We start from the raw sequence: 27760 nt of genomic DNA, 5'->3' as shown, positions 1-27760 counted from the left end.
TAATAAAAATTTCATTTCATTATTTCAACAAACAGAGGGGCGCCCTTTTTGCATGCACATACAACGTTTTTAATTAAAAAATCCTTTGGTCAAGCAATTACCGGGCCACATTAAAATCAACACGAGGCCACGAACCCCGAATAAAGGAAAGAAAGCGGACCCTTGTTGGCACATTATTAAAGCGAAATGTATTACAAGCTTAGCTTTCATCTTGCGGGGGGAGGGGGGGTGAGGAGCGCCGCTGACCTAAGTAAATATTAATAATACATATTAATAACGAGCGGCGCTGCCCTTTCGGCTGTTTGCACGTAATTCCTGTAGTGCATAATTACAGCCACCAGATGCCGGAGTCAGGGCCATGGCCATGGCTTATTGAGGCATTAGGCAATTACAAATATTTGCCATTGCAAGTCTAATGCTGCCTAAGCTCCCTGAAAGAAAAACCGGGCGTCTTCCATCTCCATATCTCATACGCCCCGTCGACGGCACACCTTAAGTCAAAATTTATGGCACACTTTTAGGCGCACTGTCATTAGAATCGGAATTAAGCCAACGTCAGTGCGAGCCTTCCTCCGTTGGCTTACTTAAAAATTACATAAATTGTGCTTTATGTGCCTCTGGGCCGGGCCTAAGCCAGGCAATCTTTTAAAAACCCATCCATAAAGTATGCAATTAAATTTTCACTTAAACGATTATCACATAAATCCCCACATAGCACATAGCACATAGCACACACACACACGCACACACACACACTCGCAGAGCAAAAGGCCAGAGTCAAACGTGTTTGCATTTAAATTAAAAGAGCCATTTTTCTTCGACACGGCCACGATTAGGGACTGTGCGGGGATATAAAGGCCACAAAGAGCCCGCCCACCTTATGATAAGACCATTACAGCGTCTGCAGAAGAGGCCACGTATGTCCTGAACCGCAGGACGCCCCTCACGTACGAGCCAAACACACACATACACACTCCAAACCCGTTGTATATATATTTGCTTATGTTAATTGCCGTTGAATCCATTTCCATTAAGATGCAAGTCCTGCCGCTGACGATAATTCCACACACACACACATATCCTGGGCCAAAGGACGAGGGAGTCGCATAATTGCTTACGGTTACGAGGAGAGGGCCAAAAGTATGCCTTGACCAAGTCCTGGCTGCCCTCTCGTTGCTTTTCAATATGCACAGCAATATCCTTGGGTAAACACAGATCCTGTGGCCCTGGTCCTGGCTCTGGCTCTGGCTCCGGCTTCTTTGGAGCTGCCTCGGCTTTGCCATTTTATTATACAATAACAAAAAAGCATACGGCATACCAAGTGGCGCACTAATGCCGACCCAACACCCACCAACTTGGGTCGACCGCCTGGGATCTGGAATCTCCGGAACGTGCTCTTACATATTAGTAAACTTCATAATTTTTAATTGATACATTAAATTTCGTGCAAATATTGATCGAGCTGAGTAGTGCCGTTTGGCTTGGTTTTGCTTTCGGTTTTGGTTTTGGTTTGAGCACATCGTCTTGGTTGAGTGACAGCTTAACGATGTAAAGCTCGGTTTATTATGCATGGCAGGCATCTGCCGCCTGGGATTACTTGGCCAGGGCTCGAAAGTAGGCAATGTTTGTTCGCTAGCTACAATCTTGGAGGCTCAAAATGGATGTATTAATAAGTCGGTGGGGAGGGGTCAGACTGGGCCATCCATTCGTTATCTTAGCGCTCCAACAATTCATACTTTCATACGAAGGTGGATAACCATTTAGCCACATTCCCTCTGTTTGCTGTCTAGGGCCAAAACACTCAAAAGCAATTTGCCCGCATTGACTCTGGCTGGCTGGCTGGCTGGCAGTTTTTCAAGCTTTTCATGGGCTCCGACTTCGGCTCCTTTCACTTTGCTTTTTTCGGCACTCTCTCTATCATCGCAGCCAGGCAACGTTTGGCACTCAACCGCAAATGCATTTCAACGTAAAGTTTTTAAGCAAATATTTGCGCAACTTGCAGCCGAGCCGTGTTGGCATCGTTTTTGGCCTTTTTTTTTTTGAGGGTTTTTCCTGCTCCTCCCCCGCCACGATTCTGGAATTCAAACAATGCGCAGGCAGGCAGGCTGGAGTCCTGGCTGGAGTCCAGTCAGCCAGCCATAAAATGAGCAACGGTGCGCCGTGCGGTATGCAACAGTTTTTGTATGTGTGTGTGTGTGTGTATCCTTGTGCACGCTCCTTTCATATTTGCAGCAGTAGCAGCACCAGCAGCAGTAGCAGGCCAACAAATGGCACAAGAATTTATTTGCAACTGTTGCGGCAGGTCCTTCGGCCTGCCGGGCAACTCTATAAATGAATGTCCTTTTGATTTTGTTCAACGAGCCTAGCGAGTGACTCAATTCAGCGGCTTGGCTACGGGAAGCTCTTTTGTTTTCCTCCTGACACCGCCTTCCAGGTTTCGTATTCCATGCTCCATTCATTTTCTTTTCTTTCCATTTTTTTTTTATTTTTTTCTTTTTTTCCCAGCTGGAGAGTGTGTGTAGGAATGTTTTAATTTGTTTTCCTATCCGGCAGCTCAGTGTCGCTTCTTTTTATTGCCCCGCCGCAGGCTCTGTTTGATTGTTTGCCTGTGCCACTTGTTTATGTGTGGCCGCCGCTTCCTTTTCTGGCCCCCCGCGTTCAGTGTTTGCATTCATGACACACGATACGAGGAAACGCGGCATGCTATGGACATTTTCCGCCCTCTACAACAGCACTATGCCGTTGTGTGTTGTGTGTGTTGTGTGCCGTTAAATTTCTTCCTATTTACACTCATATATATTTCATTTATTGTTTGGCGGGATGATTAATTGCAGTCGCAGGGCTATGGCGGGAATTTCAATTTCATACGAAATATTTAATTAAATCATTGCTCTCCTTCTTCTCGTTGCAGGTAAGTGACGTCGTTTGGGTGTCCTGACAGAGCCGTAAGTCCATTCGCCTAATGAACAACAATATCCACAAGCGGAACTATTGACTGCGATTGGGGGTGTAGGGGGTGGAGGGGGTGCAGAGGTTGGAGGTCCTGCAGTCACCGCACGCTTTTGTATTTAATTACAGAAGCAACTATCTTTCAATTATTTACACCTGCAACAAAAACCGTGTCTGTGTCTGGCCTCAATGGGGCTGCACTTCTGGCCAAGCCAAACAAAATATATATCCGCTCTTTACATTGATTACCCCATGGACCCGTAGTTCTGTAGTCCTGTAGTCCTTCGTCCTTACCAATCGCTCCTTGCACAGTCACTTACTTTCGCCCACTTGACGACCGCGCCCACTTTCGATAATTAATTGCAGACATCAGTTGCAGTTGCGGGTATTTTCGGGAGTGGGTTTCAGCTCAGTTCAGTTCAGTTCAGTTCAGTTTTTGTTGGCTATTTTCGGGGCATTGTGAGAGGGGGGGGGCAGCAATGAGGCATGCCATCAATTTGTCTCTTCGCTTGTACAGTAGCTTGCTTTTAGTTTAGGTGGGCAAGCAATTGTTCTGCAGACGCGCGTCGCCTCGCGAGCTCAACTCAACTATTCGGAACTGAAGTGAAGTGCAATTACAAATGCAACTCAAGTAGCAGCTGAAGACAATGGGGAAAGACAGGCAGACAGATAGAGGCCGAAAGAGAGGGAAAACGCTATTAGTTAGAGTGACACAGGCAAATAAGTGCGGGCAGGTGAACTGAACACTACCATTTTAAGGATAAATAAAAAACTGTTAGAACTGTCAAATGTAAAACGAATATGGAAGTCCCTTACCAAACTTAAACACCTCCACCAACGGTGACCGCAAAGGCAATGCAAATAAATAACAATTAATAAATGCTTTGTGTCTCGGCTTTGGCTCCGCTTAGCGCGGTTTTTAAAAGCTTAAACGTGTCGGGATCCCACACCCACCTCTTGGAAATTAAGTTGGAATTTCAAATTACCCTCGCAGAATGAGAAGAGAAACGTGCTGGAACGCACTGCACTGTTTTGCGCTCGCGGAATTTAATTAAAAGAATTGCAAATGTAGCTTGTGGCACTTTGCGCCGACTTTCCGCTTTCCACTTGCTAGTTAGAGACTGTCTAGAGCTGCAGAACTGCAAGAGCAGTTCTGGGCTCATAAATGGCCCAGTGACTAATTGCGTTTTATGAATATTGCATTGCATTTAGCGTTTTAACGTGACACGACTCAAATGGCTAAGTGGCCTTCAAGAGTTATGCCTCAGGTGTGTCCCGACCAGTGCATTAGATTAATGAAATGAAATGCTGGAACTTCGGGGAACCCTTTTCCAATAAATGCCAAATTAATTAAAAAATACAGCGGCAAAGTAAAGAGTAGAAGTAAAGGCCAAACTCAAGCAACCCCGAAAAGGAAAAACTTGAGACACACAATGAGGTTTTCCTTCTTTCCGTTGTTCTGCTTTACTTTTTATCCACGCTTTTTCTTTCTATATATATATATATATATGTATATATAAGATATATATATATATCTTATCTGCGTGTGTTTGTGCTGTATTTTCTTTTTCTCGCTGCCGCTGCTCAACTTGAAAGTGTTAATTAAAAATTGTTTCACAGTTTAGCTGCGAAAATGAAAATTGAAAAAGGCAAAGGGAGTCAGTCGATGCCTCAGACCTCATATTTTTCCCTCGCTGTGTCCTTGCCTTATTTTTTCATTAGCCGTCTCAATTTAAGACCAAGGACCCGGACCCGGACCCGGACCCGAACCCGGATCCGGTTCCGGACCCGAGTGTATTTATCTTAGGGCCCCAACTTGTACTCGTAATTGCAAGTGGTGGAATGCAGTTGGCCATATCACGGCACTTGGCCTTAAAGTGCTCGGCCTTAGCTGGCTGGCTGACTAACAATCCTCGTGGCATGTGGCCTCTATCTGCATCGGTTGTAATTGCAACAACTTAAACCGCTTCGCTGTTCACTCAAGATGCCGGCGCAGGCAGCTCAGGCAGCTCAGGCAATTGTCCAACAATTAGCTTGGATCTGCTGCTCATCCACTCATTGAAGGTCCGTTCCGATTTTGTCTTCACTTTATCCCAGTGTTTTTGCCGGTAAATCCCGAAAAAATGCAATGCTCTTCCATCAAAATGGTTGGTCTTTCTATTTGAGTTTTTCATTTGATGCCCGAGACTGGAGGTTGAAGAGAAAAAGGAGCTCCAGCCGGAAGATTTGCCTCCGCCCCGACCATTTTTCCGGCTTTGCTTGTTTGTCTTACACTGCGTGTTTTTAATTTTGCGCGTTTCGCTTGTTCTAATTGAAAGCCGCGTTGTGTGTACACTTGATGGGTGGTTGGCTGGTTGGCTGGTTGGGTGATAAAAAGGGGGAGGCAATGTATGCCTTGCCTGTCTTGTGTTTGTCTTAGCATTTATACGCAACACACACTCCTAGCTTCTTCCTCTCCACTCGTAGATAAATAATTTACTTTTTGCGCACTAAGGCACAAACAAACAAACATTGAGGACACAGGAGCAAGGTTTCGGGGGGATCAACTAAAAGCAACGACGTCGGCATATCTTTTCTTATGGCAAATATTTATATGTATATATGTTTGTTTATAATATAATGTACATGCAGCAACAAAAACAACAAAAACAGCTAGAACGGCAGCCAGAAGAAAAGCGAAATTTTTACCAACATTTTTGTGTTTGTTGATTTTGGGCAAACAAAACTTTGCACTTCCTCCCAAAAATAAAAACCCTTTTCTGTACCTCCCTCGGGGCCAAAAAATAAAAAAAATCGTAAAGGGGGTGGATGGGTGAAAGGGAGAACTTAACGCACTTTTCTTTGCTTTTACTTTTCATATTTTTGTTTTCCTTCTCGTTCCTTTTGGGGGTGAAATTAAAAATTAAGTTTATTTAGTCCTGGTCCCAAAATAAAAAAAAAGAGAAAAACCAAAGTAAGGGCAAGTGGTAGACACATCAATTTCGGTTCGGTTTTTGTTGTTTTGTTTGCCGCACTTTGCCCTTGAGTGGTGACCTTGTGGGCGTGTCCCCCCCATGCACTTAAACCATGTGATTGCCCAAAACTAAAAGTATGCAAATGTTGCACATGCTGTGGAGGGGAGGATTGGCGACAAGAAAAAATTCCCCAACATAATTTATAGTCGTGCACAAAAAAAAAACAACAGACAATTTGCCCTGTGTAAGAGCATGTGATTTGTCTTGGTTTTGCGCTGAACTTTGCCCATGCAGCCAGGGATGCCAGGGAAGCCAGGGAAGCCAGTGATGCAAGGATCCATGGATCCAAGTATCTAAACAAAAAAAGAGACGAAAAGTGAGACAATGGTATTTGGCCAGCTTGGCAAATGTCAACGACAGACGAGGCATCCGAAAACCCAGGCCAGAAACCCCAAACGCCTGTCGACCATTTTGACGAAATAGACAAATTTGCGTTCTGCTGCAGCCAAATGCCCTGAAACTGAAACTGGCAGGACTCTGCTGCTGGGCACATGCATTTCCCCTGCAATAAATCATATGCAGAGCGACGGCAACAAAAATAGCAAAAATATCAAAAAACGGGGGCAGGAGCACAAAAACAATGTTGCGGCAAAAAGTTTCTCCACTCCATCTCCATATTTTTATTGTTTTTTTTTATTTTTTGCGTCCCTGCAAAACACAGCAATGTGACAAATACATAAATTTGCCAAAAATGTCGCCGCCTTTCAAAAAATTTGAGCTGGCAATTTGAAATTGTTGTGCCCCCCTTCGTCCTGCGGCATTTAAAGTAAAAAGCCTGGCGTCGTGGCCATAAATCAAATCCGCAAAAGTGGCAAGTGTGAAGAAGGGTCTGGCGTTTGGGGCTGAAAGGGTTCGGCTCGATTAATTTTTAAACATTTAATCTACGCACGACCTGGTCTTCAATTGGATATCTGAAAAAGAGTTAGGGGTTTCGTTTCTATTAGCCAGATTTCTGGTTGTCCATCAGCGGCAGCTCATTTTTCATCTCGTTCAACATTAAATTAAGCACGAAAGAATAATTCCTTGGCCCAGCAATGTCGCTGGAAAGGAAGCAGGCAAATTCTGATACATAATTCACATGCCAAAACAGCACGAAATGTTTTGCATCGCGGGTGTCGCGACGGCGACAACAACAAAGTGCAGGCCATTAAATTTCATGCATGCAACTAGTAAAAAAAAAAAAAAAGGGGAAGGGGAAGGAAAAAAGGATATTTGCCACGCCCACGCGCTTTTTCCGCAGGCGGCCCAGAAATGAGTTTGCACTTTTGTTATGCAAAATGCAAGGGAGGCAAAGCAGGCAAAGCTTTGCAAAGCAGCCAAAGGATGCCCCGGCAATGTTGCACCTCTAAAAAATTCTGCTGCTGCTGAGACAGCAGACGCTGTCAGGAGATGCAGGCAAAACGCAGGAGAAGACGACGTTGCCCTGAAAGTTTTTAGCATGTTTTTCATATTTATCCTGGCAAAAGGAGTCGGGCAGACATAAACAGGTAGACAGGCAGCCCGGCGGGCCGAGGGCACTGAAGGGTTAAGATGCGTGTGCAAAATTATTTAGCCAGAGTGTCAGAATGCCCGTCTCCTTTTCGCTTAAGTACTGCCCCTCCCTTCTCCTCCTTTCTCGCCTGAAATATTTGTCTGCCTTATTTATTGCATACCCTCAGGCGCGCACACACACAAACACCTGCATGTGTGTGGGTGTGTGTGTCAGGTGTCAGTGCCCGCAGTTATGAAAATACTTTGTAAACATTTCCTATTTCTATTAGCGATCTCCCCTTCAAAAAATTGCATCCCTAGCCCAGCTGCCAAGTGCCCCAAAAACTATGCAACAATGTTTTGTCAGACAGACATGCATGTATGTATAAGTTGGAAAGGGCGGGGTTTTTGGGTAAAAGTTCGCCCATAAGTGTTTCGAGGGGGGAGGGGAGGGTCCCTTGGAAAAGTACAAATATCTTGCCACTTCAGCCACCTTATCGATGCTCGGGCTGAGCCCGCGGCTATGGGGCCATAAATTATATTTTTGAAGTCGCAGCCAGAGACAACAACAAAAACAACAACAACTGAAAACTTTTTGGCAGTTATTACCAAGTGTTTTGTCGTCTTTTTCGCACTCTCTCTCCGACCCCTTCAGTTGCATATCTGTAAACATTTTTTGCGACTTTGAAGCGCACCTGAAAAAAACTTCTACCGCCAAAACTTTGACTGCACTTTGTTTCGAAAGTTTTTGAAGGTTGCTAGACCTTTAATTATTTTGTGATAAATGATGACATTCGAGTGCTACAGTGCGGCAAAAACAATTACAAATAGAACACTGAGAAAGAAAGAGAATCCGCCGCGTCATGGTCGAACACTTCATTAGCACCTGTCGTTCCCGAAAAAGATATCCCTGCCAGATCCTTTTTGCCTTGGACAAAGCCAAACACGAAAATATTAGAGCAAACAGCAGCTGACGCTGACATGGCCCATAGAAAAACAAAGCCTCGTATCGTTCATCTACTTAAAAGCGCTTTAAACTGAGCAACACGACCCAAGTGCCGGCACAAGTGTCCACCTTGGTCTGCAGTCCTGTAGTCCTGTAGTCCTGTAGTCCTGTCGATGATTGATGATGCCCTGTGACACTAATGGTGATTGTTGCTTTTTTGTCACACATCCTGGCTGGCGAGGGGACTAGCAGCCACCTGCAATTTGTTGCTAGACTTGAGCTTTTTTTTTAACCCAGCCTTGGTCTCGTTTTACATTATTATAGGAGTTTATGGGCGAGCGCCTAAAACTATGCAACAGCTTCCATGATTTATGATTGGCCCCGACATGACCCCAAAAACAATTACTCAAATTTCATATTTACTTCAAAAGTGGGTTGGCAAGGGATTCGCAGCAAGTGTTTTCTGGTAGATTAAATGTGTACATTCTATGGGCTTCATTTTTATTATTTTGGATTGATTAATGTTTTTGGTAAACTGAGGCGAGGCTCAGAGGCGCCGACGACAGCTGTTGGCAGTGGGGCGAAAAGGTGTGGGATTCGAGTGGTTTATAGGCATAAAATATTGCATTTGCGACTTTATCCAGTGCGATTGCTAATCCCTGACAAACAATCCATTAAAATACATTCCCAGCGAACCACAACAATCGCAATGTCCCATGCTCTCTGGTCATGTACAAAACAATTGTTAATTAACTTTAGTGGAAAACATTTCTCCGACTGGCTGAACATTGGTTAAATTCCAAAAATTGTTTCGCTCGCCACTGAACAATTCACACAGGCGGAAGTAATGGCTATGGCTATGGCTTTGGCTGAGCATTGAACAAATGCTATTAATGTAATTTGGCATTTATTTATGCATTGCCATTAAAACAAATAGACACGCAAGCGGCGAATTATAATAATAATATAATAATTATAATTGTGCTGACAGACAAATGATTTTGCACCGCAAATGACAAAAACAAAACCCGAAAACAGACCTCGATTGATGAGCTGCGCATTTGATGAACATTGCAAATGCATTTGCACTGGCTCATTTGCATTTTGCAGTTAGTGAGAAAGATTGTTTGGGGGGCCAGCTTAATCTGCATATAAATCATTTTAATTTATTTGACTACCACTGTTTGGTATTTTCCCATCAGAGACTTTAATTTCTATGCGAGTTAATCTTGTAATTGGCGGCTTTTCCTTAATGGACTTTCTCCGCCTCGCCGACGGCCATTTCAATTTTAATTAAAAATCAAAAATAATTAGCTATTTGTGTAATTACATGAGAATCATTTGCGCCTGGTCGCAGCCATTAATATTTATTTGAATTATATTTCTCTGTCCCCGTTGCTCCGGCGTTTTGTTTGTTTGTTGCATTATTTATTTACGTTTCAAACATGTGTCAACATGGCCGCTGGCTAAAAATATATGCAAATATAAATGAGCGCTGAGATAAATATATTGAAAATGGCATAAGCATGTATCGGATATATATACACTCACATGTACTGCTACTTTTGGATGTGGCAGATGAATTATGTTCGCGCCAGGCCATAAATGCATATTTAATTACAAAATTAATTAACATGAAAAATAACTAAAGCAAAAGGTATTATTGCAGAAAAAAAAATTGTAAAATATATATCAGCATGCACAAACTGTAAAGTTATAAAAACCCGATTATAATGCAGAGTTCAGGCAGACCTTTGAAAAATTAAAGACAAATAATGCATTTTTTGTCTCCTCGTTCGATAGTATTTAATTCAATTAAATGCGTTTATGAAAATTTGTTTTGCCATCTATTCCGGGCAGCTTTTTCGCTCCGTTACACCCGACCACCAGTGCTCAATCAATCCTGCTCGCCTGATCCCAATGTTCCCTAATCAATTTTAATTAAATTAATTCCTCAAATTGAACCCACAAGGGAAAGTTTTTCCAGGCGCCCCCCAAAAACCGAAATGAGTTAATATTTGGCTTGGGCAAATATCACTTACTTATGTTTAGACGTTGGTAATAACTTCTGCCGGCTGCCTACTTGGATCCTTTTGGCCAAGGACTGTGGCGCCTGCTGTTAATGACACAACCGCAAACAAAGTGCGAAGCTCACACACACATGAACTGGTTGCTTGTTGTGTAATGGCAAAGCTCATTAGCTTTGCAGGCAAACAAGTTTTAAAGCATGCATTTAGGCGCGTTGCGGTTTGACAGCCTCTCTCTCTCTCTTCTCTGTATGTGTATGTGTGTGTGTTGACACAACAATTAAAAGCATTTAAAATAAAGCATGGCATAGTCGTAGGCGGCTGTAGGCGCCAGTACAACCCGACCAGACCAAACCAAACCAAACCTACCCGAACTATACACAAATGCATAAATTCTGCCTTACAGCGTGTGGGTGCGATAGTGCGTCGGTGTTGGTGCGTGTGCGTGTGCGTATGCGTGTTCGTGTGAGCCACTAATTACCATGTCTTTAGCTCTGGCATGGCTTATGGCATCGCCACCAACTGTTGTTGCAGCCATAAACTCTATTGAGCAGGGGCAATTACAGCAGTTACATTTACATCACACTTGCCGCGCGAAGACATCTTACATTCGCACTATAAATTGTATTTCAAATCAATACATAGTTTAGCTACTTCATTTATGAAACAAATTTATGACCTAATTGAAACTAATTGATTTGTTGCATTTTTTAAAGAGTTTCAAAAGTTAATAAAAGGAATTTTATGTAGAGTAAGTGTTGATACGTTAGAAAACATTTTTAAATAATTATAATTTTGGAATAATTTCAAATTTTATAAAACTTGCCTTATGGGAAATTACCTTAAAGAAGCATAAGAGTCTGGGTTAAAATTGTGGTATTATTTTTGGGGGATTTATTGAAATTTAAGTTTTCCAAAAATGTCTTTGCAGAGTTAGAGTATCCAGAGGCCGTGCTTCGATTAAAGGCCTTCTCGCCACAATTGTTATGGCTGATGTCAAACCAAATGTTGTTAGGCAGTCGTAATTATGTCCTGCCAGGAGCCATTTAAAATCGAACATTTGACAAATGCCGGGAGATGCCTGGCCCACTCCTTGAGCTTGCCACCACCGCCTTGGGGCAGACACATTAAATTTTCAAGCCATGACAAACAGCAAATTTCACTTCAAACAAAAGACAAATTGCCACAGGGCCAGGACTTTTTCACCGCTTCCTATCAGTCGCCGGCAATCTGCCGTGCCACGTCTCACCTCTTAACTTGGCATGCTCAACTCACGGCAACTCAACTCAACTCCAGTTCGCGTCAAGTGTTTGCCGAGGAGAATGAAGCGAACTTATCGAGTTTGCCCCGTTGTTTGCTAAATTGCAAACACATGCTGCTGCCAAGCACTGAAGGAGCAGGACAATGGCCAAAGTTAAATCAGGCGTGAAATCAAGCAGGTGTTTCAATTTTTACCAAATTGACTTGGCTCTCTACCTGACTGCCTTTGTACCTTTGAATGCCTTTGAACAGCCAACAGCCAACACCACGATCCAGCGACTTGATGAATCGTTCGCTTTTTTTTTTTGTTTGTCAAAGGTCCGCTTTCGTCGTTGTCAGGTCGTCTCATTACGGAGATTATTATGCATTGCATTTCTGATTATAAAACCAAATTAAAAGTTATTTATACAATGGAAAATGGTACGACAAAAAGCAATCATTAAAATTGTTTTAATTTTTATTTTACTGTGTGGCATATAATTTTTCATATTTACTTTCTGACAATGGCCAAAGACGACCGCCGACCGACGGACACAAACGGACAAAAGCACTGCTGTCAGAACAATGTAAAAATCAAACAAACAAGCGACAAAAATAAAAATTAATTATATATAAAAAAAAAAATACTCAATAATAATAATAATAACAATAATAATCTGGTCATGCGTGTCTCAGTACACGCACTGATTTCGGATATCCCTCAATTGAAAAAGTGTAATTATTATATAATCATGCATACTATCTGTATGTAGATTTCCGAAAAGGAGCGCTCAGACAATGCCAGCTCAGCCGAATAGGTTTGCACTATATGTATGTACGTGTGGTGTGTGAGCTCAGTACACAGTTGATTTATGAACGAAAAGAATCGGAATGAAACCAAAAGTTGAATGGAATCATCCTCAATTTCATTCCCCCCGATCGCTTATTGCGATTGTCCATATTATTGGATGTACTGTAGTATGTGGGCAAAAGCTGCATTCTGCATTCTGCATTCAACATTCTGTATCTGTTTGCTGTTTGTTGATTCGTTTTTTCTCGTTCTCGGTATATTATGTCAAGCATAAATTGGCATTTTCAACTGGATTTGCATGTTAATTAAAATGGCGCACGCACGGACAGTTGAAAACAAATGCAGACAAGGCATTAAAGCTGTACAGCTCCATTCAGTCAGTCACTCAGTCTACTATAGTAGATGGGTGTGCATTCTGGCTGATTCTGGTTGATTCTGGACCAGATCGATGACAGGGCCGCCTGCACTTCACTCGCGGCTGGTTGCATTTCTTTCTCAACTCTATTTACTTGAGTGCTCGCCAAAAAGCAGAGGGATCTGAGCCCAGAACGCGACCCGAACAACGACCTACACTTGACTTAACCAGCATTGTCGATTGCAGGGCCACGCCCCCTGGCAAAAATGGGGGAGCTTTGGCGGGACTTTAATGATGATTTCTTCGGCGCTTAAGTCGTTTAAACTTCGCCCCCACTTCGTCAGCGACTGGGTGTTGGCTGGTCTTCGACATCGTCGACATCGTCGTCATCGTCGTCATCGTCGTCGTCGTCATGGACTTGACGAGTGCCTTTTTGTGTGTGTCTGACTGGAGGAGTCCTAGTCCTGACTACCCCGCCTTCTCACTGCTCAAGTCTCCTTTCATGTGCATTACGGAGCACTCGTCCTCGTTGCAGCTCCTTGAGCTGCTTTAAGCACTTGACTTGGCCTAGGCCAGGAGGTGGATGCACCAATCCACTTGGTTGACTTAAAGATTGCGCTCGTCTAGATGGAATTATGGCCAAGTGCATGGTCGTAAAGTTCAATATTTTTATAGCTCAGTGTCTCTCGGCTGGCCCTGCTTAAAAGCCTTTTTCCATTCCATTCCATCACCATTTTCAATCCTTTATAGTATGGTACTCTGCTCAGTTATCAGCTATTAAATAAATGTTCGGCTGCATTTTATTTAATTCATGTGGCAGTCAATTTTATAATTTATTATAAGCAGCCTCTGCCTGTCAGCGATTGTCTGGCCATGCCCACCATGCCCACCAAATCGATTACCGCCTTCCGCGTCGGCCATTTAATTGACATATTTAAAATATTAAATTGCATCCGTGTGCAGAAATTTAGTTGGCCTTCTTTTTGGTTACGCTTAAATATTTTTGGAGCTAGAATGGGGTTTTTGTGCGCAATTATTAATTTTTAATCATGTAATGTAAACATGCAGTAGAGGATGGTCAACAGAATAATAGAGTAAAATTCCAACCAGTCTTTAAAGTTATGTAATATATTTTTAACCTTTGCAATTGGGCAGGCAGAACTTTAAGTTATTCTAAGTGTAACGATTATTTTAGTAAATTATTGAAAATGTGTAAGTTTTACAAACAAATTTGCTATTTCTTTTTACTGTCGAACAAACTATTTAGCAATATGGTTTTTTTGGTTCAAGAGTTAGCAAGTAAGGGGTTCATATACTTTTTCTATTCATCCAATTCACTTTCGTTAACCGCACATAAAAGCCGTTAAGCCTCACACGTGTATCGCAAAAAATGGTATGGTTTGAAAAATTAATATCCAAATTTGCAACGCCAACGACATGACAACAACAATCACCCGAGGACATCGGCAGCAGGAGAAAACCAGCCGGCGGGCGTTGCTGTATTATTAATTAAATGACGCTTAAAACTATGGCAACAAAAAAGCGTTTAGGGCCTTCGGTCAGGCAGCCTTTATTTCTATCTATATATCCACAATTTTTTGCATCATTTTTCGACTGGTTGGAGCAGTGCTGGAAATTTATTATCAGTGACAGGCAGACAGACAAACAGCATCGCATGCCTGAGAGCAAAAGTACTCGTTGACAAAAAATTAATAAACTAAAAACCGCAGGATATTTACATTGCACTCGATTGCAGGCCATCTATGCACAAAGGTTGTGTGCTGCGCCTGTTTGGCCTTTCAATTCACATTTCACCAAATTATTGTACAATTAGTTTGTATAATATTTTATTTTTCTATGTTGATCAGTGAAAACTGCCTGAATATTAGACGACTGTTTATCGCATATTTGGCCATGCATAAAACTCGCTGATTTGTGTTGCATAATTTTGAACACTGGAGCTGTTTATTAAACCAATGTGCTAGTACCCTAAGGGCAATTTGGGCAACAAGGCCTTTGATTTGTTATGAAGAACTCGTAACTGCCGCTAGCACTAAAGCTCAACTTTGGAATTAAATAAAGTGGTTTAAAGGGAGCGTATATTGACAATATTGTATTTCATTTATCTTTAATTACAAACACACAATTTTATAATTGTTATAGCACAATAATATATACTTTATTCAAGTACTAACAAGATGCGAAAAAAACAGTTTAAATTTAACCAAGGCTTAAAATCTTCGCATCTTAAAAATTTTTTAATATCTTGAAGATATTTTTGGTGTTCCAAAATCCAAAAATGTCTGTATTAAACATACTCTTTAATACAATTTTGAATAAAACATTTCATTGCAATGTATACTTTATATCCTTAATATGTAATTTCGAGTAAACAGTAACTTGAAACCATCGCACTTGTTTGTATACTTTTTCATGCCCAATTTCAGACAATTATTTCATGCAAATCTGTGCTTCTAAAAATGAAGATCCACTCCATTTTCTGACCCACGTAATTGTCGTTTAGCTTTTGGGGCCTGCTTTAAAATTCAGAAACTCTTTTGCTTAAAGTTGTAGGAGCAATTAGGGCATGCTTCATTGCCTGCCAAAAGGTATATAAACTACGTGAGTGTGCCTCTCTGTGTGTGTGACCAGTTCTACCCACCCTCCACCTCCACCTCCCCCCGCTGCTTTACAGCTTTACAGATCCAAACCCAAACCCAAAGCTATAGACCAACTCAGCTTTTCATGTAAACGCGTGCTTTGCCATTCGTTCCGAGTCATTTCATTTTCACTTTGTTGTTGGCACACTCGTAGATGAAGAGTTGGGGAAAAGCTGGAAAATAGGGTGGGGGAGGGGAAAGGAGAAAGGAGAAAGAGAAGCCCCAGAGTTCTACAATGCCATTTGCGCCGGCTGCCTTTTGCCCATAGTTCCACCTCACTAGCCACCACCCATGGCACTGACTTAAAATGACAAACAACATTGGGAGTCGTACTAGTCGTCGTCTTCGTCGTCGTGCGAAAAATACTTTTCCAGGAAAACTCGAGGAGAAGAAGGAGGAAACGGAGGCGACGCGTACATGCCATTGCACAATCATTGGATTCCGAAACATTTCTAGAATATTTAATAAGAAAACTGAAAATCGTTGAAATGCCAGCAACACTCATAATATCATCCCAGCCCTTAAGTGGGTGTGAGTCGGCGGGGCGGGATTTCCCGATAGAAGGCTAAGGTCAAAGACAATATTGAAATGCCAATTGAACTTTTTGCTATTATTAAAAATTTCCCAGCTCCCAAGACGGAGACCGAGTAAAACTCTGACATTTCGGGTTGGTTTGGTAATTGATTATTAGATTGAATTTCAATTTAAAACGGAATCTAATGATGAAATACTATCTTCATGACATTAACTTAGACTTTAGACATGCCCCTTCCATCCAGAAACTATATCTAATTTCCCTTTCCTCTTTATCTTTTCAGGTATGTATACGAAAAGGTCTTAACCCTCAGGATAATCAATCCTTAAAGTGTTCCGTAAGTTCAAGTGCCTTTGTCTTGTCCTGTCCTGTCCTGTCCAGTCCACGCCGGGCCAATCCGGACAAGCCCTTGCCGAACGAACCCTTCGAAGACACTGAAGACACTGAAAAATTTGTATAGCTTATTATTAATAACATTGTAAGGAGGCAAAACCCCATCAAGTAGCTAAATCTTGGGAAGCATTTAAGCAGCATGTCAGAAACAAAACGATGGGGCAAAAACCGCCAGTCGCTGTCCTGGCTGTCGCCGTCGTCGACATTGACAGTGATTACAAGCTAAAAGTATGAAAAACAGCAGAAACTACTTAAGCACAAGAAATAACAAAAGCCCTGACCGAACCAGGCCAACTCAGTTCAGTTCAGTTCAGTTCGGTTCGGTTCAGTTGGGATCAGTTTACTTGGAGAGGGGTAAGGGGAAGCCAAGGGGCCGAGGCAGACTGTAGACAAATTTTTTGCATAAACACAGACGACAAAGCCAACTACTGACTGCACTTAAAACAAGAGTCAGGCGCTGGGATAAAAAATGGTAGGAAAGATGCGAAGAAAAACGAAAGGACCCAGCCAAATCGAAGGCGAAAGGCGAAAGCCATCGAAATCAAGAAGATGGCCAAGCCATGAGGATGGAATTTCCTCAATGCCCGATGTGAGATGCGAATTTTTCAATAAGTGCAACCCGCTGTTGGAGGAGCATGCCACCAAGGGACCCCGACCGACCAACCGACAGACAGACCGACCGACCGTATTATAATTTCGGACGGGCCAGGACGGGCATCGTTTAAAATATGCCTTGGCAGGGGCACAGGATTCGCCATCGCCATTGCCATCGCCTTCGACTGAACAGGATTCGCCGGGACTAGGAGCAGGAAGCACATAAGTAGAAACGGCTCAAAATGCAAAGTAGACGACATCCGCTTTGAGATTGGATGACGTTCGTCCTCGTCCTTGTCGTCGCCTTTCGCCTTTCGCCCTCGTCCTCGTAGTCGCCGTGAAGTATTAAAAGCAAATAAGTAATAAAAATAATAATGGAGCATTTTTACCATTTTTGCCCCTGCCAAAGGGAGCAGCACACCAAAAAAAAAAAAAAGAGAAGGAAAAAAAAGGATAAGCATCTTAGCGCAATTTCTTGCTGCCTTCTCAATATAACAAAAGGTCCTTGCGCCCAGGCAAATGTGCCGAAAATGTTTGAACGAGTGGAAGTGGGAGTGGGCGGGAGAGTGAGAGTGGCAGTAGCCGCCCAGCTGCTGGCCGCTCTGTTGTCCTTTATTTCCATTTTTCCTCGCTATCCTGGCCCGCTCATATTTCGTCTTTCGTCCTTAGTCCTTCGCACCGCCACCCATTTTTGCCGTTCCCAAAAGGGACAACAACATAAATGCAGGAAATTTGAATGGACGAGCGCAGTGAATGAAATTTGCAAATATTTTTCAAAAATTGAACTTTTCTGGCAAATTTTTTCTCCAATGATGATGGCGAACAGAAAAAAAAATGGAAGAAAGGATATGGGTATTGGGCAAAAGGGAAAAAGGGACTACGCCGGGGTTTATGAAAATAAGTGAAGAAAATTGATTTGAAGTACTTTGAAGTGCAAAAACGCGTAGCCAGAATCACTGAAGAATGCTTTGGCATATTATTTCGACTTCGACTTTTTTCGCCCAGCCAACTTTTGTTGTGATAAGCAAGTCGAGCAGAAGAGCGGCATGTTTAGATGAAAATGTATGCCAGTGGCGGTGCAACTGCATATCTGCTTATGTTTGAATAAAGTTGCCAAATGGAAAATGGAAAAATAACTGAGTTGCCGAACAATCTCTGCACAGCACAGTCGTCTTAAAGAGGACTTTAAAGTTAAAGCTCACATAAGCAGGTAAATTGCTTTCTAGGCTCTGTGCGACTCAGACAACAAAGGAGTGTATAAATCGTATAAATCGCCTAGAAAACAAGCGACTACCGACTGCCGTCTATCATTTCCTTTTGGCAATTCGAGAGCAGCGACAAAAAACTTTACCTGCAGCAGGAAAAATTGTCAAAATATAAACCGCCGCGTAGAGGCGGATGTATGGAAATGGGAGTTCCCTGCAGTCAGTTACCAAGACTACTCTCGTTTATCAGCCAAGGAGCAGTCGTGCCTTCGTTTTCCTTTTTTTCTCTGTTTCTCATCCTGCCAAAGTGAAACGATTCACGCCGCCAACGCCTAGAAGTGTGCAACATTTTTTTTCTCTCTTTTTGGTTTCCCCAAATCCTTGGCTTGCTCCTGCCAAATATATTCATTGCAAGATTTGTTGTCTGTGGGTGGAGCAGTTTGCATATGTGTGTGTGAGTGTGTGAGTGGGGGACTTACGCTTGAATTGCAAATAGTTAGAAAAGATTTGCCATGATTTGGGGAATGCACTGAGATGGAGAGTCCTGGCCCAGACCGCAATTCCTATTCCTTCGTCCTGCGTTTCAATTGAGAGTGGTATATAGGGACAGAGGGACAGGCAAATGTGTCTGCCGAGGCATGCCAGCGATTTGTGCTTACTGCATTTGGGTGGGACTTCACTGGCAATGATTAAATCCAGACAGCCAGACATTGATGGCTTCATCTCTGTTTAAGCGGCAACCGATGGAGCTGTTTCAATTTGTCAGTTTGGGGAGGTGGATTGGTTGCGGGGCTGCCATTTTTTTGGGGCATTAAATAAAATGTGAAACAATCAGAAATCAACGCATAACGCAAGCAAATAAAAATATATAAAGCATTTGTGGCCAGTTGCCGTTGGCCATTTGGCCATTTCACCATTTGACCATTTGGCCCAAACACACAGCAGTCGCATCCGCATTCGCAGCTGCACACACACTCCGCAACGCACACACTCCTCAACACGCACACACACTCACATATTAGTGTGCAATTTGGCCAAATGTCGCCAACGTGGCAGCCTGTCCTCCGTTCGCAAAACTTTCACAATATTTCCGCAAAACAAATTGCGCGTAAAAATGGCAATGCAATTTTTGGTCGTTTGTTGCGGCGGCCGCTGGCCAACTGGACGCCACATTGCATCCACATTCACATATGTCCATATGTCCACATGTTTATATGTCCTTTGTGCGTGTCCTGCCGGTCCATGTTTCTGTAATGTTTGCCCAATTGAATTTAATAATATTTTCATTTGGATTTTAGTTTAGTTTTTAGTTGAGGGAATATATATATATTTTTGCTGCTCCTGACATGTCCTTTACCCAAATGATTCCAAAGCTAATTGTGTTCGCGTGTTTCTGCGGTTAATTTTGATTTCGATTGGAAGTATAATACTGATTATAATGTTTTCTCCATCATTGGTCTGGCATTTCGAGTATCAGCTAAATTTAAGTGGCCAGCTTGGAATCCAGACTCCAAAATCGTAAAGTGGAAAGTGGAAATCTCCCAGTGCCGGACTTATCTACCATCCCTGTCACGGACAAACTATCGCCTCAACAGCTCGTAAAACCAAAGCAGCAAATTAAACTGCAACCGTAAAAGGTCCTACACCCCCCGCACTCAACTTTCCCCCATTGACCATTAAACCCTGACCATAAATACAATATTTGATAATTTTATTAACAATTTCGACTGTAAATTGTTTACGACTCGGCGGCACTGGCTCAGTGGTCAAAAAAGGGGGTAGCATGGGGATGGAGGAAGAAAAGGAAGTGCTTTTTAGGCGTCTGCCGGATTGGTGCACTTTTTGTTCTGCTGCCCTGCCACAGAGCAGATGAAATATTCATGTTCACCGACTATCTCCGTCTTATTCCCAATTGCCCAACCCCTTGTGCCCGGACTCGTAAATTAAATTTAGCTTCCACCCGGCATTCTGTTCAATCAAGCGCAAAAAACGCCGCAGACAGACACACACAGACTTGGGGGGCACAAGAGGGGCGTGGCAAGTGCTGCTTTATCCCTGCGATCCCAGCAGTGGTTTAGTTTTTCACTCTGTATATATACTTGTAGTATAGTATGTGTGTGTGTGCTGGAGAGGACTGTGATTTTAACTGCATTAGAGGCCCAGTCCTTAGTGCTGGATTCAATTTGTTGCAATGCTATGCTAAAAAGCTGTAGCTGAAACTGAAGCAGAAACTGAAATCAGGCGGCCAAGAGGTCCAAGGATCCAAAGCGGATCCAGCCGGAGGTCCTTTTTGTGCAGCTTTTCGCATTAAATTTATGAAATTGTGCGCTTCCTCTTTTTCGGTCATGTTCTCTCGAAACTCAATCATGCTTGCATGCAATATCCTGCCGCCTCCTTCGAGTCCTTGCTGAGTTGAGCCCAGCCCTTATTTGTTTGAGTAAGCCCACCACCTCCACTGGAGACATTTATACCCAACAATAACAACACAATGTTGACACAAACACACATTCAGGGGCCAGGACTCCAAGGACCCCGAGTCCTTTTGAGCCCTCGAAAGTATGCAAGACAAATGCAGTAAAAGGGGGAAAAGCAAGAGCTACAGCAGAACTTAACTATGCCCTACCTATTCCAAACTTCTTGAGGCGAAATTGCCCTTAAAGTTTTCTGTCACATTCCGAGCATTTCTGCTCGGCCAATTTCCAGCCTGTTGATTGCCCATTTAGCAGGCTCTTTCTTCCCAGGATCGATACCCTTTCTTGTGCCCTTCCTAACACAGCGATCTACTCGCGGATTCTTTGACAATTTTCAACCCAGTTGATGGCCCCATTAGGCCGCGTAGAAAAAGGACCCGCGAAAAGAACTCTTGCCGAGTAATTGAATTAAATGGCTGGGGCGCTGTGGCAAAAAGCAAAGTAAATTAAATAAGTTTTTCATTTTGGCCGCGGCCAAGTTGCATTGTCAACGCCATCGTCGTCGTCTGAGTCCTGCTTTTTTGCTTGCCCGCATTTTACGCTTCGCCGGCGGCCCTTTGTTGGCTCAAAATTGGTGCGGGATGGGATGGCTGGATACCGGCCAGAACCAAAATGCAATGAGCCAAAAGTTGTTTAATGTATGCATTGCCGTCCAGGGCAGAGTTGCGGTTAACAGCGCGTCGCAACTTTTGGGTTTTTGACTACTGAGGGTCTGAGTACTGAGAACTGAGAACTGAGGACGCAAAGTAACTTTTCGCATAGTACGTAAATTTTCGGATTTTTTTTTTGCCCGTTAATGCTGAGCATACTTTTAGGTAGCTTAGTGGCATTTACACTAATTTCGACTGCGACTCCTCCACTGGCAATGGTGTGATTTATTTGCCGGAAAAGATTACTTACTCGAGGGGGGGATCTGCGGTTTTCGGATTGAGGGAAAGCATTTTGAGCCACCATTTTGACATGACTCCTATTTTGCTCTACTATAGACACTGCCACTGACAGCGGAATGAAAAACTGCCAAGTGAAAACTGAAAGCTGAAAACGAATTTGTAATTAGTTTTACTCGGTTGTACTTTGTGCCATTGAGAGTTTTTCGGGTTCAGTTCAGGTTTGTCTTTTAAGTGCAAATTAATTGGAAAACTCGTTGAAAACTGGCTCATTGTGAGGAATTTTGCCATGCAAATGAAGGATCTAAGACAGGCCTCTGTCTGTTTTGAGGGGTTACCACATTTATTTACGGGGAAGCACCCCCTTTTGGAGAACAACAAACGTTAATTGAAGTGCACTTCCTTTTAATTTTCAGCCAACAAATTACAGCATATCCACGGCATGCACGCCATATACGAGCTGGCTGGCTGGCTGGCATCCATCGTCCTTCTCGCGTTGAGCACCTCTTCCGGGTTCCTGCTTAATTTCATATTTCGAAACATGACACTTTCACACTTTGGCTAATTTAAAAGCATACAAAATGGTTGGTCGACACACGCACGACCAGCTGGCTGTTGCCGCTTCCTCATTTCGTGACGAATGTGCTTTGGAGTCGATGGTGTTGCTGTTGGTGTTGCTGTTGCTGTTGCTCTTGTTATTCGTGTTGCATGTGGCACACACAAAAGGCTGACTGACAGGGATTCCTTTTCGCGCATACGTGTGTGCAACGAACGTCGCTTGTTAAATTGTCGCCTGACACCGCTCGCTAATGTCATCATCGTGGTGCCCACGAACCACTGCCAGCAACTCGGTGGTAGTCTCAGCCACATTATTACTGTAATTATGTTGGCCGTGTAAACGTCATTAGGCGTTTCAGCGGTGGCCAGCGGAACGTGCCACATTCAGAGTGCTGTTAAGTCCCACTCTCAGCCGAAATTGCAGCGGGCAAATTACGTGAACTATTGTAGTCCAACCCTGTGAATCAAATGGCTTAAATCCATTTTCTCTCCCTGCCTGCATAACCAAAAAAAAAAAACCCGGCCCACCATCAACAGATGGCCCCGTGGCAAAAAGAGAAGAAATGTCCATTACCATTAGGCTGGGAAATTTATGTGGCAGCATTTTGAATACATTTCGCTGTCGCTGCTTTAATTGATAGATAAAAATGGCTCACCATTAAACAAATGCTGGCCCGGGCACTGGCCAATTCATTTAGCAATTAAAACAAGCTGCGGCCAAAACGAGCATCGAAAGAAATGTAAAGTCCGCAGAGCGGAGACCGGAGAGCAAACTATAAAATGCAAATCAGTTGCATATAAAAATATATATAATTCATTTGTTAAAACCATTTGCCGGCCATTTGTGCAAGGGAGTAAAACGTTTTTTATACGTTGTGCTGGCTGGACAAGAAATATGTTGTCCTTTTAGGCGTTGACAAATCGGCGCTCACACTCGCGCCTAAAAGTATGCAACAAGCAAAAAGCAGCAGGACGAGCAGCAGCACAGATGCAAAGCCAGGAGCCAGGAGCCAAAGGCATGGCCGCAGTGAACGTGGCGAGGCGGGAATAATAATTTTTGGCACGACTGCCATGTTAACATGTCCCCAGACACGTACTGCCAGTCCCACACTCCACCCCTCCCTCCCTCTTGAATTCGGTAAACGTTGCATACTTCCCGGCGCGAGTTTATTATGTCAGAGGTTGGGTGGTTGGTTGGCAGGAGTATGTATGTCCTGGCTGCATTTCATCGCCCCTGTCCGTAGTCCCCGGGCTTACCGGCTGCCCCTGTGGCTTGTAGAACCATTAGTGAACACGGGTTACTGTGATTACCCCAGGCCCAATATCCCCCTCCCCCTCCCCCCCCCTTTTACCAGAACCCCGCCAAAAACCGACAGGTTCACCCTGGGACAGAGTCTTCGCATTCACATTCGCATTCGCATTTGCATTCGCATTGAAATATATAAATACGTGCGCGGCTTTTGGGGCGGCAGACAAATTACTTTTTAAATGCACTGTAAGCCCTTCAATTGTAATTGGCCACCGTGCGGTTGGAAACTTTGCCAAAAAAAGAAGAGAAAACCACAGAAATCGAAGCCAGGCGAAGAACTTTGAGTGAGTGGCATTAAAAAACAATAAAAAATATTTGGGCCGAGGAAAGGCTAAGGACTGTGGGCCCGTCGTCTAATGGCGTCACGTTTGTGCCGCCCCGAAAAGTGGCATGCAACATGCGATTGCTGCCAAAAGTGCCGCCTGGCACGAGTCCAGGAGCCCCAGGACCCAGGACCCAGTACCAAGGACCAAGGACCTCCTCTGGTTAGTTGGCTTGTTAGTTGGCAGCCAGTCTGCTGCCAGCTGCCTGTTGCACTTCGCCACTGAGGCAGGCACGACTGCCATTCGTAGTGGCTCTGGTTAGGCGTGCTGCCAACTATCGTACTCTCCAGTCGGAGGAGAGTCCTTGCCAGGATGTGTCTGTGTGCCGTGTTGAATTTTTCATTTCATTTGGCGGCAGCAATTCACTTGAATGGGAATTTCGTGTCGTCGTCGCAGTTGCAGACATTGTCGTCTTCGTCTTCGTCAAGCGGAAGCGGAAGTGGAAGTGAACAGGCCAAACAAGTGCACATATAGAGCACATAATAAACGCTCAAATTGACTGAATGTCTGTCTGAATATGAGAACTCTCAGCATAATAATTTTGTGTTGATTTTTTTTTGTTTTCATAAAGGCCAACCTTTTTTTTTTTTGGCCATAAGCCATCGGGCATCAGGCAGCTGACATGAGCCGGGGATTATTAGACAATTAAAATGACGTTAATGAATTAATTTATGAGCCTTTGCGGTGGGGGCCCTGTTGCATAGTTATTTGGAAGCAGAGACAATTAGGGCCACAGATTAGCTTCGGTTAATGGAGGTTTATCGCCTTCAATGGCAAGCAATTGAGGTTGAAATGAGAATTACCTACATTTTGATGGACTATTTTGGTGTTTAATCTGCCTAAAGCTTCGACTACAAATAGCTTGTATGTCAGGGATTGAAATTAATTTTCCTGTGAAATGAGTAGCCCAGTCTTGTGTTCAAGGCAGCTCATTAAAAGCCATTACAGGATCTCGGCAGCATCTCCAGGCTATACTACTATACCAGATAGCAGCCAACAGGAGTAGTTTCTCCTTGCCAAGGACTTCCAGAACTGCTCGTTGCTTATGGCCTTTTGCATAATCTCGAGTTTCATATTTCATTAATTAAAATTATGTTCAAGGCAGAGCAAATAGCCGTTGTACTTGAAGCACCTGTTCGTTCCGTTGTAGACTCATTAACAGCCCTACCACACACACACACATACACACACACACATTCAACCAGGCGGGGGAGGTGAATTGTGCAACACAATATCATTGTTACTTTGATTAATGATTTGCAAAATCATAAAAGCTTTTCTGCTTCCCTAACACCACCACCACCCACTCCATCCATCATCGTCATCATTATCGTCATCGGGAAAAAGGTTTCGCATTACAAAAAGCGTCTTAATTAATACGAAACAGAATGTTACCGAATATTGCAAATGCCTATTCAATTCAAGTTGTCATACGTAAGTTGATGAAACGGCGGGGGGGAATTGGAGAAAACGAAATGTGAAGCCTGCCATTATTATGCTAATTAATTGACATCAAAAGCAAAGAAAGTAGAAGAGCCCAGGCCTAGGCCTTTGTTTCGTACGTATTTATATCAAAATCATTGACAGACTTTGACAATAGACGGCGACAGTTGCAAGTGGCAAGGTAGCAAATAGAAGGGGAACCCATAAGCCGCTTTGAATAGAAATGCAAATTGAAGTGCCGCGTATGCCAATTATTTTGATATATATTTTTTCCACATAATTATAATAACATAATAATGAGCAGTCGAACAAAGGAAGCAGGTGCTTCTTTTAGCCCCCCCTCCGTCCCTTTGAGAGAGTTGACAGGTACACAGCGCACAGGTACTCTGTCATCACAAAATAATGGCCTGTAATAGGATTTCCTGTTCCCCAGTGAGATGACGAAGGGAAGGAAAGCGGAAAAGCCGCCTATAAATATGCAATGCCACTCGAATACTCGAACACTCGAATACTCCAACCACCCACTCCGCTTTTGTCTTCCAGGGTGCATCCTCCAGTTTGGTCGTCAAATACGCCGACACGGAGAAGGAGCGACAAATAAGGCGCATGCAGCAAATGGCCGGTCACATGAACCTGCTGAATCCGTTCGTCTTTAATCAGTACAGTCCGTACGGCGCCTACGCTCAGGTGAGTCCCACACCCCGCTCCCCACCCCAGCCCCCTCTGCTGCCACGACTATATAATCAGCAGCTTCCCTCTCCACCGGAACTGCAGCAGCAACAGCAGGCCGCCTTGATGGCCGCCGCCGCCACGGCCCCCGGCTCCGCCGCCGCCTACATGAACCCCATGGCGGCCCTGGCAACGCAGATACCTCACGGCCTCAACGGCACCGGCCAGCCCCCCTCGCTGCCCTCGCCGACCATGCCCAACTTCAACATGGGCGCCAACACGCCTAACGGACAGCCCGGCGGAGCGGCCGCCGCTGCCGCCGCCGCGGACGGCGTCTTCACGAACGGCATTCCACAAACGGCATTCCCAGGACGTGAGTATTTCTGATAACATATAATAAAATATAAGCAAAATATAAAATAAAAACTAGTACGTAACGTTTACCCTTTTTTTGAACCTCAAGTGAGTCCTGATCCATTTTTTTAACAACCGTATACGGTATTCATTATGAATATTTAGCCAACTATAGCATTTAACTGTGCAAAATTACATTGATCCACTTTCTAACGTATATAGTGTTTCCATAGATTTCTCTTCTTATAAAACAAATGGTATTTTATTCTTTAGTTACTTAGGCGAAGAAAATACCATAAAACAAAATCAAATGTAAACATCAAATTTCAAATTTCAAATTAAAGAAAGAACATCCAGGAAAAAACTTTTAATAATATTTAGTTATATTAACACTACTATAATTATTATTATTTATACCAAGAATTTATTCCATGAAACTTCTAAATATTTTCTATAGCCACTGAACTATTTCTTGCAGATCCGCTGCACTTGACTATACCGCCACAAGGTTTGCCAAACGGCGATGCTGCTACGCTGCAACATGCCTTCCCTGGTCTGCCACCGTTTCCAGGAGTTGGTGAGTGTTGGCCAGAATTAGTTTAACTTTAATTAAGTATAAGACCCAAGACACGCTTGGCGGATGAAAAATGCCAATGCAAGACTATGTTCCAATGCAATTTGCTTAATTTCCAATTATCATTGAGTCCCCATGTCACTTGAATCGCGTTCAATTACACATTTAGCCCATAATCTGCATCATTCATGGCATTGTGTACCATCGCCACCACAATCATTTTCATTCATAGCATCGGATAATGTTCCAATGAACCCAGCCACAACAGAAAAAACAGCCCGTTCATTCATATCTGTTTTTATCGAATAATTAATAATTGTTGTGTCATGCCATAAATATTTATTGTTAGTAACGTGTTACATAACTCTAAATTCTAAAAAAAATAAACATGTTAGTTTTTATTCTTTGTGCAATGGAAGCGAAGTATATATGGTCGATTCTCAATTTCCAAAAAAGTAAATTTACCATATATGCTGACCTCCGATCGTTTGCTTTTATGTTATTCAATTTGTTTTACTATGATTTCAAATATTAATTGAAATAATTATTTATCAGTGCGCTGATATGAAAACAACGATTCAGTAATCAGTGTATTGATCTAACCCCAATCGCAAATCCAGTCGATCTACTATGTCTGGTTAACGACATTTAGTTTGGTTCTTTAGAAATTTGTTTCATTGTCTGTTGATTACTAAAATATGAGAACTATTTCACATACCTAAAACATTTATATTATATATAAATATTTATACGTATTCTTAACTGTTGTGTTGTCTTTATAAATGTTTCGGAATTTGTGTAAAAACCAAAAACAAAATTATTTATATATAATGCAGCCTTTCCCGCCGTCTATGGACAGTTTCCACAAGCTTTACCACCTCCCCTAGCGGCGGTTGCACCCACTCAGCGTGAAGGTAAGCTTTTCATTATAATTTCGTTAATCACCCCCTATATATCCCCCATATATCCCCTAT

General features: G+C 43.1%; 1 protein-coding gene across 28 annotated transcripts in view; it reads left to right on the top strand.

The window, feature by feature from the left end:
- LOC108146594 (CUGBP Elav-like family member 4) overlaps nucleotides 1-27760 on the top strand; it is a 129551-nt gene that overhangs the window by 95226 nt on the left and 6565 nt on the right. For 8 of the 28 annotated variants that reach the window (XM_041708339.1, XM_017272636.2, XM_017272635.2 and 5 more), the window contains 4 exons: nucleotides 25733-25876; nucleotides 25964-26231; nucleotides 26691-26789; nucleotides 27623-27700. In XM_041708339.1, coding sequence (XP_041564273.1) covers nucleotides 25733-25876; nucleotides 25964-26231; nucleotides 26691-26789; nucleotides 27623-27700 — 589 coding nt within the window. Of the gene's footprint in view, nucleotides 1-25732; nucleotides 25877-25939; nucleotides 26232-26669; nucleotides 26790-27622; nucleotides 27701-27760 lie in introns of all 28 variants that reach the window. The other 20 variants (XM_041708334.1, XM_041708336.1, XM_041708331.1 and 17 more) reach the window with 7 other exon arrangements.

The sequence above is a fragment of the Drosophila elegans genome, unplaced genomic scaffold, assembly GCF_018152505.1.
Source record: "Drosophila elegans isolate 14027-0461.03 unplaced genomic scaffold, ASM1815250v1 contig_208, whole genome shotgun sequence".
In the NCBI taxonomy this organism is placed as follows: Eukaryota; Metazoa; Arthropoda; class Insecta; order Diptera; family Drosophilidae; genus Drosophila; species Drosophila elegans.
The sequence above is the reverse complement of the archived record's forward strand: the minus strand, read 5'-3'. Positions and strand labels throughout refer to the sequence as shown.